The 16,623-nt window shown below is 40.6% G+C and overlaps 1 protein-coding gene across 11 annotated transcripts in view; it reads left to right on the plus strand.

Moving 5' to 3' along the window:
- tns1b (tensin 1b) overlaps window positions 1–16,623 on the plus strand; it is a 158,518-nt gene that overhangs the window by 98,992 nt on the left and 42,903 nt on the right. For 10 of the 11 annotated variants that reach the window (XM_035676528.1, XM_035676533.1, XM_035676534.1 and 7 more), the window contains exons 5-11: window positions 967–1,008; window positions 7,350–7,399; window positions 12,065–12,236; window positions 12,968–13,018; window positions 13,127–13,249; window positions 14,921–14,985; window positions 16,212–16,295. In XM_035676528.1, the coding sequence (XP_035532421.1) occupies window positions 967–1,008; window positions 7,350–7,399; window positions 12,065–12,236; window positions 12,968–13,018; window positions 13,127–13,249; window positions 14,921–14,985; window positions 16,212–16,295 (587 nt within the window). Of the gene's footprint in view, window positions 1–966; window positions 1,009–3,579; window positions 3,857–7,349; window positions 7,400–12,064; window positions 12,237–12,967; window positions 13,019–13,126; window positions 13,250–14,920; window positions 14,986–16,211; window positions 16,296–16,623 lie in introns of those variants that run through there. The other variant, XM_035676538.1, reaches the window with a different exon arrangement.

The following is a 16,623-nucleotide window of genomic DNA, read 5'->3' on the forward strand; positions in this document are numbered from 1 at the left end:
TTCAACCCCTGCCATATTCTGACAGTTACTCAAACCGCTATGACAAGAAAGTAGTCACAAGTCCATGATATACTACACCTCTGCTCTATAACACGAATACCTAGAGAGACAGAAATAATCAATCAATCAATGATCACAAAAGATCCAAGTCCTCAACTCTACATACCATCTGGCTGCTCGGCCAACATTCACTCATTTGTTGTACAATACACTGTATGTAAGTAGTGCTGCCATGAAAAGTGCGACTAGTCATTTACTTTCCTCTCTACTTCATATAGATATATGACTGATGTTTTCAATAGAGCTTAGACTGATACTTTTATGCTTCATTTAGTAAGTACCATCTGTGCATGTGTGGTAGTCTGCGGCGAGCCAAGCCCACACAAGCTCATGACATCATGGATGTTTTCTTCTTCTGCTCGCTGCCATGAACCTCTTTACCTTCATCTTTCTTCCTCTATACCCCCAAACCTGCCTGTCCATCTGTCTTGGTTTGTTCTGGTTTCTGTCCCTCAGCCTGTCCTGACTGTTCTTCTCTTTTGTCCCTCCTTTTATCTTTCTTGTCTCTCTGTCGCCTTTTTTCTCTCCCCCCTTCTGTCCCTGTTGGCTTCTTTCTCTCTCTCTCTCTCTCTCTCTCTCTCTCTCTCTCTCTCTGTCTCTGTCCATAGCTGTATATGGCGCTGAAAAAGAGAGCTCCACGGATGGACTCTCTGGTCTTGGCTAATGGAAGTAGACTTGTCTCTTTGTGTAAATATTTGCACGGAGGGATTATAGATGGTCCCACGCATTCAAGGTGGAGTCCCACTCTGCTCCAGGCCACATTAGGGCAAAGAATGGCGCTGAGTGTAGCTTTGACATAGCATGAGAGGAGATGATGTGACACAACACAACATAACATGGTGGTTTTTTGGAGGTATGTTGCAGGTATTGATCTTGCTTTATTTTTCTCTGTCTTTTTCTGAACAGGCGCCGAGCAGCGACCTCCCTCTCAAACATGTAGACACCATGGTGAGTTTCAACCTGTGTGTTCATTTTGTTCACTCACTGTTTATACTCGGGTCTCTTTCGCTTACTGAAGTGAAGGAGCTGCCTCTATGACCCTGGCAGAGCATGTTTGATGTCAGAAATGTATTAATAATGTCATTCATCTGACAGCTTACACATAATACACCTTGAGATAGCTGAAACTTTTATTAATAAAATGCTTTGGAGAACATCTTCAGGTGTATAGTTTATACGTTAGTGTGGGTGTCCACAGGAGGCTTCATTTACTGTTGGCAGTTTGGACTGGCAGTACAAATCCCCCCCCAAAAAAACACATATCCAGTGTTCACATAAAATACAGTGTACCAGCTTTTTGTTCTCGATGATGACTGACTGAAATTGCAGAGTTAAAACAAGACAATCAGGGATTTCTGTGCTGGGAATCAAGCCAGGCTGCTGAACCAAACAGTAGATTCTGTTACCATAAGACCTCTTCTTCTTGTCTGTAAAAGGTACATCGAACAGTGAGGGCATCACACTGTGTGATTAGCTGCTCATCTGTGAGCAGGAACATTTTGTCGGTGCAATTTAACGCAATGCAAAATTTTGTGGCGCACATCAGAGTGCAAAAGGACAAGACGGCTACGGAACTAAAACTCTTGGTTAAGCTTAGGAAAAGATTGTAGTTACAGTTAATAAAATTGCCAACATTGGGAAGGGAGGTGATCTCCGTTCTCCTTCATGAAAGTTAGATGTGTTAAACACCCAACCTGCACACACCTGGGTAAAGGACACACTACTTCCTGGACTGGGACTAAACTTGTGTGAAATCATCCGATATGGATGTAATTCCTAAAAAAACTGTGCTGAATGATACAGGTACAGTAGCAGATATGAACCTCTTTAATCAAAGGCATCTTATCTTTGACACAGTGTGCTTTACCACTGGCCTACTGCTGCAAGGTGTAATTTGCTTCATTTTGGAAAATAAATGTAATCAAAATGACTTGACAAGTACACAACCTTGAGCAATGTAGTGTCTCTACACATCACCACTGTGTTGTATTGGATCACAGCCCAGACACCCCAGGTAGTGATGGGTAATAAGACACATTTGACTAATTGTGTGACCTCACCCTTCAGCCTATTTACGGTTGTTTTAGAAACAGTTTCAGAGCAATGACTCTATCCTCCGTACATGCATGTCAGGTGTACACACGCAAAACTTAGTGTTCATGTTTGCTTTGCACTCACTTGGCACTAGTCGTCTATGACGCAACGTCCTGTGAGTTGTATTTTGTCTGGGAAAGGAAAGATCAAGTAACCAATTTAGAGTTACCACCCAAAGCCATGTGCCCACTTTCTTCACAAGGACCAAAATAAACACAAATGCAGCAGTGTGCTTTTGTGTGTGTCTGTGTATGTGTGTTTGTGTGTGTGTGTGTGTGTCTGCTTTTATTGGCATTTCCCATGTTATTCTTCAGTTTTTTTTTTCCTACAACGGAGTACGGAGAGCACCAGCTTCTCTGCCTCTGTCATAAAGCCTTGCCAGGGCTTAATATCAGACAGTCTCACGTCATAATTTGGCCTGCACCTTAACTAAGGGGCAGAGCACTGAAACACACAGTGATTATAAGCGTGTGTTTAAATGAGTTTGTGTTTCACACATACTGTATGATCACATGTCTGTGCTGAATGCATGTGTTAAGAGTGTACATGCATGAGTTTATGTCTGTGTCTTGAGTGCAGCTGCTTCTGTCTGGTCATGGGCATTTGCCGTGTGGTTACGCTGTGACGTCTGTGAGATGTTTGGCCGCGCCTCATCGCCTTGGAGCATCAAAAAGATGTGTCTTATGACTACATGAGCTTCTTTCGCTTCACTGGACCAGTTTCTACCAGTAAATAGTTTCTTTCCGGTTGGTTTGGTGTTCGGCTTCTTCCTCGCCTTGTTGTTTTAAAAAAAAACTTAATCATTAGGGTACTGTTATTAAATGAGAAGGTTGGATTGTGAAGAAGCAACATACTGTACCAAGAGGTGCACATTTTTGCACTTCATTGAACTTCATTGAGAGATTGCGCTTGGTGATTCTCCTACTTCTTGTATTTGTGCAGAAAGGTGTGAAAATGAAGGGAAATAGAGGAAAGTTTTGAATTCTTACAATTATTACATTTAGTACTAGCATTTCTGAAAAAACTACAAAAGTGCAAAAGACCCACCTGTCTTGAGGTCAGAATAAAATTCCACAGTTGAAAACATTCACACACACTTGACCAGAAATGACACACACACACACACAGTAGTGAAGAGCTACTGTCATCTGATTTATGTGTACGTGAGTTTGTTTGTACAAACAAGCATCAGACCCCACATGTCTGCCAACGGAGACAGAAAGGGATAGCAGTTGCAATTTAGATCCATTCACAGATGGGAAAGACTGAGAGAGGGAGGGAAAAGTTGAATATGAGGGGGAGAGATAACGTGATGGGAGGCTGGGAGTGTGGGGGGGAGGGTGGCCAATACACAGAACAGAAAGAGAGGGAAAGAAAGAGAGAGAGAACACAGAGCGGACAGAAGGACGAGACAAGGAGCGTTGTGGAGGAGTCTGGTCTGAGCCGGAGCATGCAGTGGCCCACTGCAGGCAACTGCCCAAAATAGAGCCCTTGGCTGTTTTTTTTTTTCCTTCCTCTTCTTTTCCTCCTCCGCTGTCAGAGAAAAGGGAGAGGTTTGACAGAGGAAAACTTCACTGCCGGACAGACATCAGTGAGAGGCAGAGGGAGCTCTCCAGAGATGGACCGAGGAGGGTCTTTGAGAAGGCGGCTCTCCTCTCTGAGGGGGGCATGGCGATGGAGTACGGGCTACCTTTTCAGGAAGGTAGGACACGATGGAGGGGTGCACGGACTGATGGTTGGATGGATTTAGTCAACACGGGTCCTGTAGCTTGTACTTTTCCTTGTCCGCTCCTTCATTGCTTGTTTTTTTCCCCCTTTGTTATGGAGTAGTTTCTCCTGTCTCCTTCGCAGACTTTTACCAGCCCCCAACGGCTCTTGCCCTTCCTCCCTCCCTCCTTCCTTCGCTCCCTCTCTCCCTCCTTTGCTCCCTTGCTCTTTCTCAGATGGTTAATTTGAATGGCCTGCTTGTAAAGTCAACCTCCACAGATGGTTTTCATCTGGAAACAGGCCTGTTGGACCCCCCACTCCAGTTCCCACCTCGTCCCCCTCACTTGCTACTTCGCCTCCCCCCCGGCCTTCCCAGTTCCCAAGTTCTCAAAGGAGAGAAACAGGTCTTAGGGTGCGGATTGTGTGATGTTCAGGAGCTAATGTCTTCAGTATTGGTCTGCTTCAGAGCTGCTACACTGGGAAACTGATCAGAACACAAGATACATATGAATTCAGAATTTTTGTTGTTGCTTTATTGTAACTTGATTGGTAAAATACTTAAATACTGTGGTTAGGAAATGGAGCAGCTCTTAACTCAGTCAAGATCAGTTAGGATTCAGTGAAATTTATGGCTGCACAGTGCACTCCATTCATAGAATCACAGTACTTGAACATCATGATGTCTTTCAGTTTTTCAGTGACAAAAACATCAGTGTGACCACAGAGAAAGTTCTTGTCTGACCGGAGCTTCATTGCAACGCTTTGATTTACCCAGATGGTTACACTTTAACTTACATATTGTGGCTCATAAAATGCTCTGCACACCAATTCAGACTAATTTGAAGCAAAAGCTATGAATTCACTGCCATCTTCGCAGCACAATATAAACACCATCTCCTCAAAACTCTTTCCCAGTCTCTAATTAAGATGTTTGTTTGCATGCTTGCTGAACTGGTGGCACCATGCAATGCGTGTTGGCGTTCAACTGCCGGCACTGCCGTTTACCTTGCCATTCAAAAATCTGAAAGCTTTGATCACCTCACAGTGGTTCAGTTAAGAGTACTTGCTTTTCCTGACGTGCATAATAAGTCCCACAGCTCCATTCAACACAAGTACTCTTAAACCACTCTTCATGCTCTAGGTCTGTCTCTGAACCCTCTCTCTTAGGCCATTTCTTGCTCATTCATCTCTGTCCTCCTCTGGCGACTCTCTGCCCTTTATAGTCCCTTGCAACATACTGAAACGTTTAGGCCGAAGCTCTGGCAGAAAATGGGGGATTTGCTTTGTGACGCCTCAGTCATGCCACGGGCTCATGTGAATACTTGGGATGTTAGATGGAGCAAAGGAACATGGCGTATAACTTGTGGGGATGAAGTGGATTTGCTGGGAAAGAAAAGAACATAAGCAGACACTGGACCATCGGATTTGTTTATGTCTGCGTTTGTGCTCCATAAATGCTTTTTTTCTGCTAGAAATGGTCAAACTGCAGGAATGCTTGCCTCTCTTTACCAATCAGTGCAATCTAATTTCATAACAAGACGAAGTCAAATAAAAGTCAAGCATCAACCTCCTTGTAATTACATTGGGTCTGACTTTGTTTCCCCAGGACATAGGCAGTCCCAGAGTGGATCTAGGTAGGGCTATACCCCAACAATTCAAATGGTTTCCCTGTAGCCCCACCAAGACAGCAGATTTATTAACACATGTGTCCTTTAGATGGCTGCAGGGATTTAATGAAGTGAAGAAAAAGCTTTTTTACAGGATAAAGCAGCTAAGGACAGCAGATAGTGTAAGAGTTGCTCATGTTCATAGATCCATGCAGACTGATTTTACTGATGTTCTTGCTTCCAGCACATTAAATGATTTTCAATGCATCTACTAGGTAGAGAGTGTTCAATTAAAATAATTTATTTACATTTTAAGCATTATTACATTGTTGCTATGCATTTGCTGCAAGTATTTAGTTTGCTTATGTTGATAAAATCACCAAAGTGGCAGCAGATTGACGTTACACCAGAAACAGACTTGGTTCAGAGCTCAGAGTTCAAGTCTAAGGCCAATTTTTCACAGAAATACCAACAACTCATTTTGTGCTGCCTCATTTGAATACACCTCCCTCCTGTGTGAACCTGGTCGGAGAACTGTTTGTGCGGGTTATTACACCACCACAACAATAGGTCCCATAGACTGAATTCCTAGAAAAAAGATATTTATAAGCGCATTTAACTTCCTTGCTAGGTTGGCTACTGCTAGTGCTAGTGCTACAGGAATGACATCCCAAAAAATTCCCAAACTATTTTTTACTGTTGCAATTCTTTACAGCTGACATATATTAGTCACGGTGAGAATATTTCAGAATAAAGACATAACGTTTGCAAATTTTTAGCACATTTGTTTAGAAAAGCTGTCATTTTGGGCTGCAATTACACAGCAATGGTATTTTATTCACAAACAGGCCCACTAACATGATTACCACACACAAATATACTGAATGTTGTCTCCATTTGTTGTAAATGTGCACACTGACAGAGTCAGGCATTAGGAGGGCATAGCGGGCTGAAACTCAAACCCAGTGAGGCGACTGGTGCTCTTGACACCGGTGGTTAGCCAACCAGTCTGATCTAATGGATGATGATGGATAACAGCCCCCCCTCCTGTGTACATGTGACCCAAACACCACAGGGGAGGGAACAAGTCCACATGGCCTTTGACCCCCTCCTTAAGGCTGGTTTGAGGGGGAGGTGAAGCAGGCAAGGCATAGTGGAAACACAGTCAATCACCTTCATCCACACTTCCTTTGCAGGGGCTTCTCTGCTTTGCTATGTTAGGGTGCCATGTGACACCCCCTCACATGATGCTGCACTGCATTGTGCAAGCGAGCCCATCACAGGGTGCATATAAGAACTTTGTGTACAGAAAAGCAAAACTAAGAATTTGTTGCTCTCGCTCTCGCTATGGCTTTATTTAAAACAATTTCAGTATATACATGCAACTACCTCTGTATTACATGTTTACCTCCCTCAGGATCATTTCAGCTATATTGAGTACTGCTTTGTTAAGGGTATCCTGCTTGTCCCCCTAAAACAAAGCAGAAACCCTTCAAAAAATTTCACATTAACAAGATTCACCATCTGGTACCATCAGAGAACAGCTTGGTTCTTGGACTGCCTTTCTCAAGTAAAATCACAGATCAGTGGCAGATAAACCTTTGATCAGTGGAACTAGTGGAGAGAATATGGACTTGTCTGCCTCAACAGTCATTTATGTCTTATAATAATATATGCAAGTCTTGATTTAACGGAAAACCAACAAAGAACTGTTTGAACAAAATCACTGACGCAAAAGTGGTTTCAAACAAGCTCTGTTGTTGGACAAGTAGTTATATTTTAATGTCTTTTCACTCTATGTATATTTCTTAAGGTACTATTAGTATGATAGTTCTATGTGTAGGTCAATGATAAAGCAGTGTTTTTCTTTTTGTTTTTCAGGGCTCAACAAAATCTTCAAAGAGCATGGAGTCACGGCGCAGACCATCGAGGTAAAAGCTCTTCTCTTCTCTTCTGGCTGCTAGTTTCCCATAAAAGGCTTTATTCGGCTTATTGGACTGTATTAGTTGAATTATTGTTAGAACTAATCTCTGCTGTTTGCTCCATGAGGACACAAAGATAAAGGAGGTGAAACAGATATTCAGCACAACATTATCCATCCTCTATCACATTCGGCTTTTGAAATGAAAAGTTTACACGTAATATGATATTTGCTACAACATGCCCTGCCATTGAACTGGACCTCACACTGTTTTGTTGGACAAAAAGATATTTGGTGTCAACCTCTCTCACCTCAGTCCTTAGGGAGTCACAGATGTTGTCAGTTGTGTAATTAATGTGTAAAACCTGACACCACAATAGTTCATGCTGAAGTACTTTGCTGAGCTTGAGTGACAGTTTAATTCCCTCACAACACATCAAGTTGATACAGTAATAAAAACGTCTGATACATCAGTACATGCAGAGTAGGTATCAATTTGTGTGAAGATTAGGGTCATTTTACATCCATATAAACAAAAATAATCTAAGGATTTTCAAGAGTACACAACAGCACAGACATATGACCGTTGTCTCTTACGTAATAATTCAGACAGGCTTATTTACATTCTCATAAGGACAGATACTTTTTTATCTTTATGGAGCATTGTGCTGCACAATGCCAAGTTTAATTAGGCAGTAAACATACTGTAGACATTCAGTTTTTTCACATTTTGAAATTGTAATCTCCTTTGTTACTTTTGATTGTACATGAATACACCACAGATAACAATGTCATTCATTTCCAAACAAAACAATTACATTTACAGAGACATGCATCTTGATTGGGGAGTTGATACTTTTGGCTTGCAAAGGTGCATCACACTGCAAATATTATTGTCTACATTTTTTTAAAGGTAATTTTTAGGCTGTTCTTTCAAATTAATTTAGGAACATTTCACGCACAGTCAGACTTGCTGCTTGCAAAGTGAAAGAGCTAAGATACAATTTACAGGTTGCTACATGCCTGATTTTTAAACCTCACCAGAGCTATTTATGACTACATGTTGGTAAGTTGTTCTTGAGCTTAACAGGTAATATTAAGAGCTTTTAAAAAAGTATTTTACAAATGTACAAATGTCATGTAGGTAAAGCATTCAAATTATGCTGCTATAATATGTTGTAGTTGCTGCTATAGCCGGCCTAAAGTCTCATAAAATCTATAGACTGGCTAGACAGATGTGTTAAAGCTGCTTTTTTCCCCCACTTTTTTCCACTTTTCTGGACAGCTGTAAACACTTTAACACATTTTATCACTTTATGAAGTTTTAATGGCAAACAAAAATGTACGTCCAATATTCACTCTCCTATTAGACCATTTCAGCCTCCACCAGCACTCCACTGACTTTTAATCTAGAGTCAGTAGTCAGTAATGTTGTCTGTGTCCTGTGTGCGCGGTCTGTTTATCAGAAGCTTTTCTGAGCTTTCTTGCTGCTGTTGTAAACATGGTTGAGAGTGGGTTACAGTTACTGAACCCTAACCCCACCAAAATATTGACCTGAAATGGTAAAAAGCTCTGAGAGTCTGAGTGAGTCAGATTTCGGTGATTATTCTGCATATCTTTCATTAAAGGAGATCCCTTTTACATTACATAAACAAATTCGCCCCCAGGGATCAATAAAGTATTTCTGATTCTGATTACAACCATTAGTCAGCTTTAAGTATACATTTGGAGTTGATCCCAAATAAATAACATAGGATTTTCTGTGCAGGATGTATTGCACAGAAAATCCGTAGTCTCATATTTGCTCGACAAACTGTACTGATAAAGATTAGCAATTCAATCCATGTAATGACTTTAACCTAGGCTGATACTGACCCTTGAGATCGTGAGAAACTCTCGGTATATCAGGAAGTATGACAGAATGATGACATATGCTGAGATCAAGGAGGGCTCTCAGTATTTTAACTAGAAGAGACAGAAGTCCTGGTTGTTCACTTTTATTACTAAGAAATTTCTGGCGAAATTTTTTTTTTACAGCCTAATGTCTCAGGTTTCCTGATAAAACATTCCTAGTTCACAGTTGGTGTTTGTCCAAATGCTAAAATGAGATCACTGCAGTGCTGAAATTGAGCGTGTGGAGATAATGCGTCATTCATCAAACGCGATATGCAGAAAAAGAGCAATCGCTTCATCTCTTCAGCTGATGAGAAGCAGGTTGGCGCTCGGCCGGTCAAAGCACGCTGGTGGATCTGGAATAGGACCAAACCACAGGTCTATATTGGCCCTGACTGCACCCAGAGGCGAAACACATACATATGCAGAGAGGGAAATGGAAAGGGAGAGAAACAGACAAGAAGAGGAAATACTTAGAGAAATGGGGACAGGAGAGAAAGAATGAGCGAGAGATGCAGGTAAAAGACATGATAAAAAACAAAAAGAAGTTTCGCAAATCACAAACATAAAAAGACAGAATCTTCAGAAGAATTTCAAAGTAAGATGTTTATCACGACACATGAGAGAGAACATGTGTGACATATCAGTTTCTCCTCTATCGCTAGTGATGAATAATTTCCAGTAAGCAAGTTTTGAGTGGGTCCAGATGTACAGTCCAGAGCAGGTTACAGTATTTGTATAGTGAACCTGGAGAGTTCTTCTCTCCCAGACGTATGAGCAATATCCTCTGGGGCTACTCACAGCTGACAAATGTGGGAAATATGTTTCAATCTGGGCGCTAAGGGGCCAAACACCTCTCCCATAACCTCTTCATCTCACTGTCCACGTCCTCTGGAGACATTTAAAAAAAGATAAGATCAGCCTGGGCACTTAAAGCAATAGTTCACCCTGAAATAAAAAATCTGCCATTGCCTTTTTAAACTTAATGAAAGCTGTTGAAATTAAAGCAATAGTCCAGTGTTTTGGGCAATATGCCTGTTAATTTTCTTGCCAAGAATAAGATGAGAAAATTGATACCACTATCATATCTGCCCAGTATATATACGGCAATAGCCAGCAGCTGGTTAGCCTAGCATAGAATAAAGACTGGAAACAGCTAGCCTGGTTCTGTCTACAGGTAACAAAATCTGCCTCATAGCACATCTAAAGCTCACTAATGAACACATCAAAAAGTCAAAGAGTCAACCCAGCTTACAAAATAATAAATTTTTTTTTTAGTTGCAGTTGTTGCAGTTGTGCATTTCGAAAAATGTTAGACTGTTCCCTTTCACAAGTCGTTTCATGTCATGTCTCCAAAAAATCTAAAACATTCCTCCAAAGCAATATTGTTGAGGCATCTTAAGAAGATTATGAGATAAGTATTGGATTTTTAATTAAATTACTTGGCAACACAGCATTGGATTATGCTGCACTGCGTCTGCTTTGTCATGTTCTGTTTTTAGGATGAAGCCTTAGACTAAATTACAAATCAATCAAGGAATTCAGACTGTTCATTTACACGTTCCTTCTTCCTTATCATTTTCATCCATGCCTCCTTTCTCTCCTTTGGCACTCTCATTTTTTTTACTTAATTTGACACCATGCAGACCAGACTTGGTCAAATAACATCTTTGCTAACTTTTATCCAAACACTTTTCTCAACCAATGGCCATCACATTTTGTTTGGTCTATGAGGTGCACGAACACTGTAATCCTTGGTAGGCTGTGATATTTTCATACTTCAGTTTCCCATCACTCTGTTTTCCCTCTCAGACAGCCAAAGTCTAACAACACAACATGTGTTTAATGCAGAGGGGAGAGTTTACATTTTGGAACCCCTCTGGTATTAAATGATGTCATTGTGGATATGGTATTTATGTGGTGTGTTGCCTTTTCCATATTTGGATATATGTTTCTTGTAGTCTTGAAGAAGAGTGTTGTGTTGTGTGTTCGACTGAATCTGAAATGTAATTTGCTGCATTATGGACACTCATGACTTTCAGTGTAACAAGGCTTAAAGAAGCAGCATTTTTTTTAATTTTTTTTAATGGTTTAGCTCCAAATTAGTGACTCTTTGGTTATGGAATGATAGGGTTAAAGTACAGACTAACCTGAAATTTATAATAGATGTGTCTTGTGAGATCTCAATGAAAGAAGTGATTCCATATTAAATCACAGGAATGAATCATGTGACAATGACCTCATCTGTATTAAACATTTCCACCAGGAGATTTTTTGAAAATATAATTTACTTGGGATGATTCACATACTGTATACTTTTAAAACAATGGTATGGAAAATGTTAACAACAGTCAGCTTGTTTTCTAAATCACAAACTGCTACAGAGAGGAGCAACTATCGCTTTTAACTGTCCAATTGAATTTGGCATTTTTACCTATATTAAGGTGTAAGATATGGTCAGTGATAGAAAACTGTTAGGAAATGATAAATAAAAACTTCCATATTAAATAAAAACAGAGAAAGCATGAACACAGCCTTGTCCTGGGTATGCTATGGTTAAAGTGATCACACACTCGCTGGCCTGATAAAACACATGTGTATAAATCACATTTGCTGCATTACTTCTGGGTAATAAATTCAGAGCTATCTTTTGCGGTCCAGCAGCCCACCTCAGGTCTGTTTTTGTGCAGTGGGACCATCCATATGCAAAATTGCTCAGTGCAGTTTGAATCGTCACAATAACCCACGCTGAAGGCTCAATTCGTCTCTATTTCTCTGACAGGAGTGCGAGTCTGCTGCAGGCCCTGGAGGAGAGCTACGAGTTGGACCTGATCTACATCACAGAGAGAATCATCTCCGTCTCCTTCCCCAGCAACGTGGAGGAGCAGAGCTACGCTGCCAACCTGCGGGAGGTCGCCTCCATGCTGCGCTCCAAACACGGCCATAACTACCTGGTACAGTTTCCTGTGTACATCTGGATGATTTCTGCCAGGAATATAGCAATTGACTTTCAAGAAAAATGAAGCAAATCACGTAAGGTCAGGCAGGAACATGAAGTAATTAAAGCTGTCTGGATCAGCCGATCATCAGCTGATGTCTCTGCTACACATCAACACACACCGTTCACACAGCAGAGTGGTTATGTAGCATCTGTATGTGTTACATCTCTTTACAACTGATGTCATTGTTATTGCTATGGTGTTCACTGGCCAGCCAAAACTCTTCATCTATATGTAATTTGATTTAAGCCATTGCTGCGGATATTTGATACCATTAACCACTTTGTTTCTTACTGAACTTTCAGGGTAGGAAACTTTCTTGTAGCTTTAGGGGGTTCTGTGAGTCTCAACACTGCCTCAGACACTGTATGTGTGTAAAACAATGTCATTTATATAAATAGTGAGTAGGACATTGTCTAAAATAGATCCCTGTGGGACACCCTTAGTGAACAGCAGGAATCGACCAGAGAAATTGGTGCTTCTTTATTTCCGTTTATTATGCATGGATCATCAACTAGTAAGCTAGTAGTATGTATGTATGTATGTACGTATCGATCAAATGCCTATTTAAGAATCTTTTGGGAGTTTAGCTGTAAACGTTAAAATAACGTTAGATAGTAATAACATTTCTTATTCTCTGTCAATATTCAGTGCCATTTTTTAATTTTTCTTTACTTCTTTCTCAGCTCTTCAACCTCAGTGAGAAGCGTTATGACATCAGCCAACTAAATCCAAAGGTAAACCTGAGAGCTTGATTTCTCCTCTCCTCTCCTCTCCTCTCCTCTCCTCTCCCTTCATGCACTGTTTGATCATCAATCCGACTGACAGCCTTTCTCCTCTCTCAGGTGTTGGACTTTGGCTGGCCTGACCACCATGCTCCAGCCCTGGACAAAATCTGTAGCATCTGCAAGGCCATGGACACCTGGCTGAGCGCGGACAGCCACAACGTGGTGGTCATACACAACAAGGTGAGACTAAGGGACAAGAAAATGCTGTGAAAGTGAAAACCTGTATCTCTAGACAGTAGAGGGCGTTCTCAGGCTCTTTCTCAGGACCCCCACTTCTCCCGAGGCTGCAGCTGTTTTTTTGTGTATGTCTGTAATGACGCTCTCCTTGAGTGAAACACTGACATGCAGGGTGGAGTGTTAGTGTGTGAGAGTTTGTCCCTTTGTGTTCTCGTTTGGGTTGGGTTGTGCTGGACGGGGTTAGAAAAACACTAATTAGGGGGCTAAGGCACACCACTCATCATGGCTACTTAAGTTTATTTACCCTTTTACTCTTAACAATACCATAAAAACTGACTTGACCAATATTTTCCTGTTGTTGCCTAAACTTCCTTGCATCACATTATACTCTTGTGGCAAACCACACTCATGTGGCTCCTAAGTATGCCGACGCAAACCCTAAAAAGTATATCCAAATACAACTACTAGGTCGAGGTCCCAAGCGTAATACCTAATCATTTTCACGTTAACCCTGCAGTGTTTCTGATTGTGTTTTGCAACATAAGAATTAACCATTGGATCCTGAAGCTCTGTGCCTCATTCCTAGACGTTCCCACAGGAAGGTTACAAACAAGTCGGCTGCCATAACAACTGCTGTTATTTTTCTGCGAGTTGAGTAACGCTGGTGATGAGAGTGTGGGCTTGTGGTGGTCACTAAGGAAGCAGGCCCGTGTTGGGTTTCCACATATCAACAAATCATTTCCACCGGGCTCCACGCTGTTTAAGCAGCCGCGATATTTATAATGTGGAACACACTTATCCTCCACAGTGACCCTTGTTATGAAGATGGATAGATCTGTAAAACGAATGCAATCTGAGACTGGTTTGTTGTCATAGTAACACGTGCTTGGACTGAATTACCCGTGAAATACCCAGTCAGTATTTTTTTTTTACCAGATAAATAATAGGTATGGTCACATATATAATTTTTAATTGAAAGTGATATTATTACTGTAAGTAAATCTTTAAAGGGGTACTCCACCAATTTTATAGTCGGTTGTGGTCAAGTCTTGAGGTACACTATTTGCCCTGTAAAAACAATATTAAAATGTCTTCAGTGGTTGGGGAGGTAAAAATACCCCTGATGACATCATTTTGCATGTATAACAGAAAGACTGAGTTACAAACAGGGCTAATATAAAGATGTGGGCATTTACTAGGCAGCAGGGGCTCAACATAAAGATACTATCAAGTTGCATCATGGGAAATGTACGATCTTGACTAAAAGTCAGGATATCCTTGACTCCGCTGCATTAAGTTTGAGCTTTTATTTAACCTGAGGTCTCTTATGAGTCCTCCCACTTTATGTAAGTGCAGTACTAAAGCAATGAAATTAAAGCTCAACAGCATTAAACTCTAGTAGCATTGATTCTGTTAATCTATAGTGTTAAGTATACCTATTTTGGAGTGATTGCAGATTCTAATTTTGGGTTTTGAATTTCAGTAGTGAGGCTACCATATTGTTTACACATGGATCTTAAATTTTGCATTTAAAAACAACACCAGAATAAAACTACCCCAATGACCCCAAGAAAATTCAATAGCATTAACATGTGAAAAATGTGTTTGTTGGCCACCATCATGGCCTGGTAGATACAAAATCTATAGTTGACAACTTGCTTGATGTCTTTTCAGGGCAACCGGGGCAGAACTGGAGTGGTGGTGGCAGCCTACATGCATTACAGCAACATATCTGCCAGGTAGGTCGATAACCTCCAATATACCTGCAGAGGGTTAAGTTTCAGTTCACTTCTAGAGAAAGGAAAGAAAGTGGGACAGAAAAGGAGGGAGAAGGTAGCAAGATGAATCTGTACATTTCTGCTTCTGAAAAATTGAAGTGGAACAAAACAGGAGACGGGGGAGACATGAGTAAGAGACATTAGAAGAGAAACTAAATAAACCAGCATTGTTCATCACAAGACTGAAGCCCACATCTGAAGAACAGACAAGGGATGTGATGAACGGATGAAGAAGGGACATGAGACTGGAGAACAACACTTTTATTTGGAGAAATCCAGGGGAAAGTGTTTGATATAATAATTATAAGCAGAAAGCAATGAGTTAGCTCAAATAGTTGCCGGATCATGAGACTCAAGTTATAAGCGCCTGTTTTTTCTTTATTTTTATTGGATTTGTTTTTAGATATTCCAAAATAGGACATTCTGTTACAAAAACCAAGGCGATTTAAACTGTTAAACAATCAGAGGAGCGCATGACTCCCTGTTGTTTCTAAAGGAAGACTGATCGTTGGGGGAAAAAAAACTTAACACTCTCTCTTCCCTGAGAATTTATTAGATTTCTCTATAATCCCATTATCCCACAAGTCAATTTAAAGCTGCCGTGAAGTTACTTTGAAAACTTAAGTAGCAGCCAAATGTCAGAACATGAACAGACTTTACGTAAAATATTAACATTAATATGTTTTACTGTGTGCTATGTGATGGAGGTTACACAAAATCTGGCGGACATAAATACTGAGGTCACTTTTATCTGCGATATCTTAAATTATGTGCTGGACACACTCAGCTAACATTGAAATTTAGAATGTGTTACATGTTTCGTCTTATCTGGTGTTCTAGTGAGAAATTATTTTCATACTTTTTTGTGTTTTTGTCTTTTGTGCCAGGTGTATCTTGTATAAATTCCTATTTTTGTGTTGATGCCTGTGTGATGTCTGACTTTAAGAATGACAAATGAGGGTTTTAGATGCGGGTGCATTAAAATTGACCTGACCAAACTTTTTTCTTTGTTTCTTTTTCCTTTTTCCTCTGATTAACAAGATACATAACTATGACAAAACTGCAAATACATGTAGCGTATTTACTGTATATACTTGGAATACTGAACAGTGTGTATATACTTGAGTGGAAATTGCTTTAAAAGTTAACTACATGTGCATTAACCAAAGTCTTCTGTTGAAATGCAGTGCTGACCAGGCTCTGGACAGGTTTGCAATGAAGCGCTTCTATGAAGACAAAGTGCTTCCTGTGGGCCAGCCATCTCAGAAAAGGTCAGTATTCCCTCACTTGGTAAATGGTAAATGGACCTGTATTTGTATAGCGCCTTTCTAGTCCTCCGACCACTCAAAGAGCTTTTACACTACACTTGTTGTTTATAGTATGAGTTTGACCCAGACGTGAACTGGATCACCAAAAAAATCTTTTTCTTTCTATGAACTGAAAAAACTAAAAATGTATTAATTAAGTCCCATTTTTCCTCTCCTCTCCTATGGGTTGCTCAGAAAATACCTGGCTGCTAAATGCTCCACAATGTTCGCCAGCTAGTCACTAACTTTGTCTGCTGTTTGGTGTGGTAGCACACAATGAGTTTATCAAGAG

Source organism: Morone saxatilis, unplaced genomic scaffold (genome assembly GCF_004916995.1).
Source record: "Morone saxatilis isolate NCDOM2014 unplaced genomic scaffold, NCSU_SB_2.0 Contig5, whole genome shotgun sequence".
Classification (NCBI taxonomy): Eukaryota; Metazoa; Chordata; class Actinopteri; family Moronidae; genus Morone; species Morone saxatilis.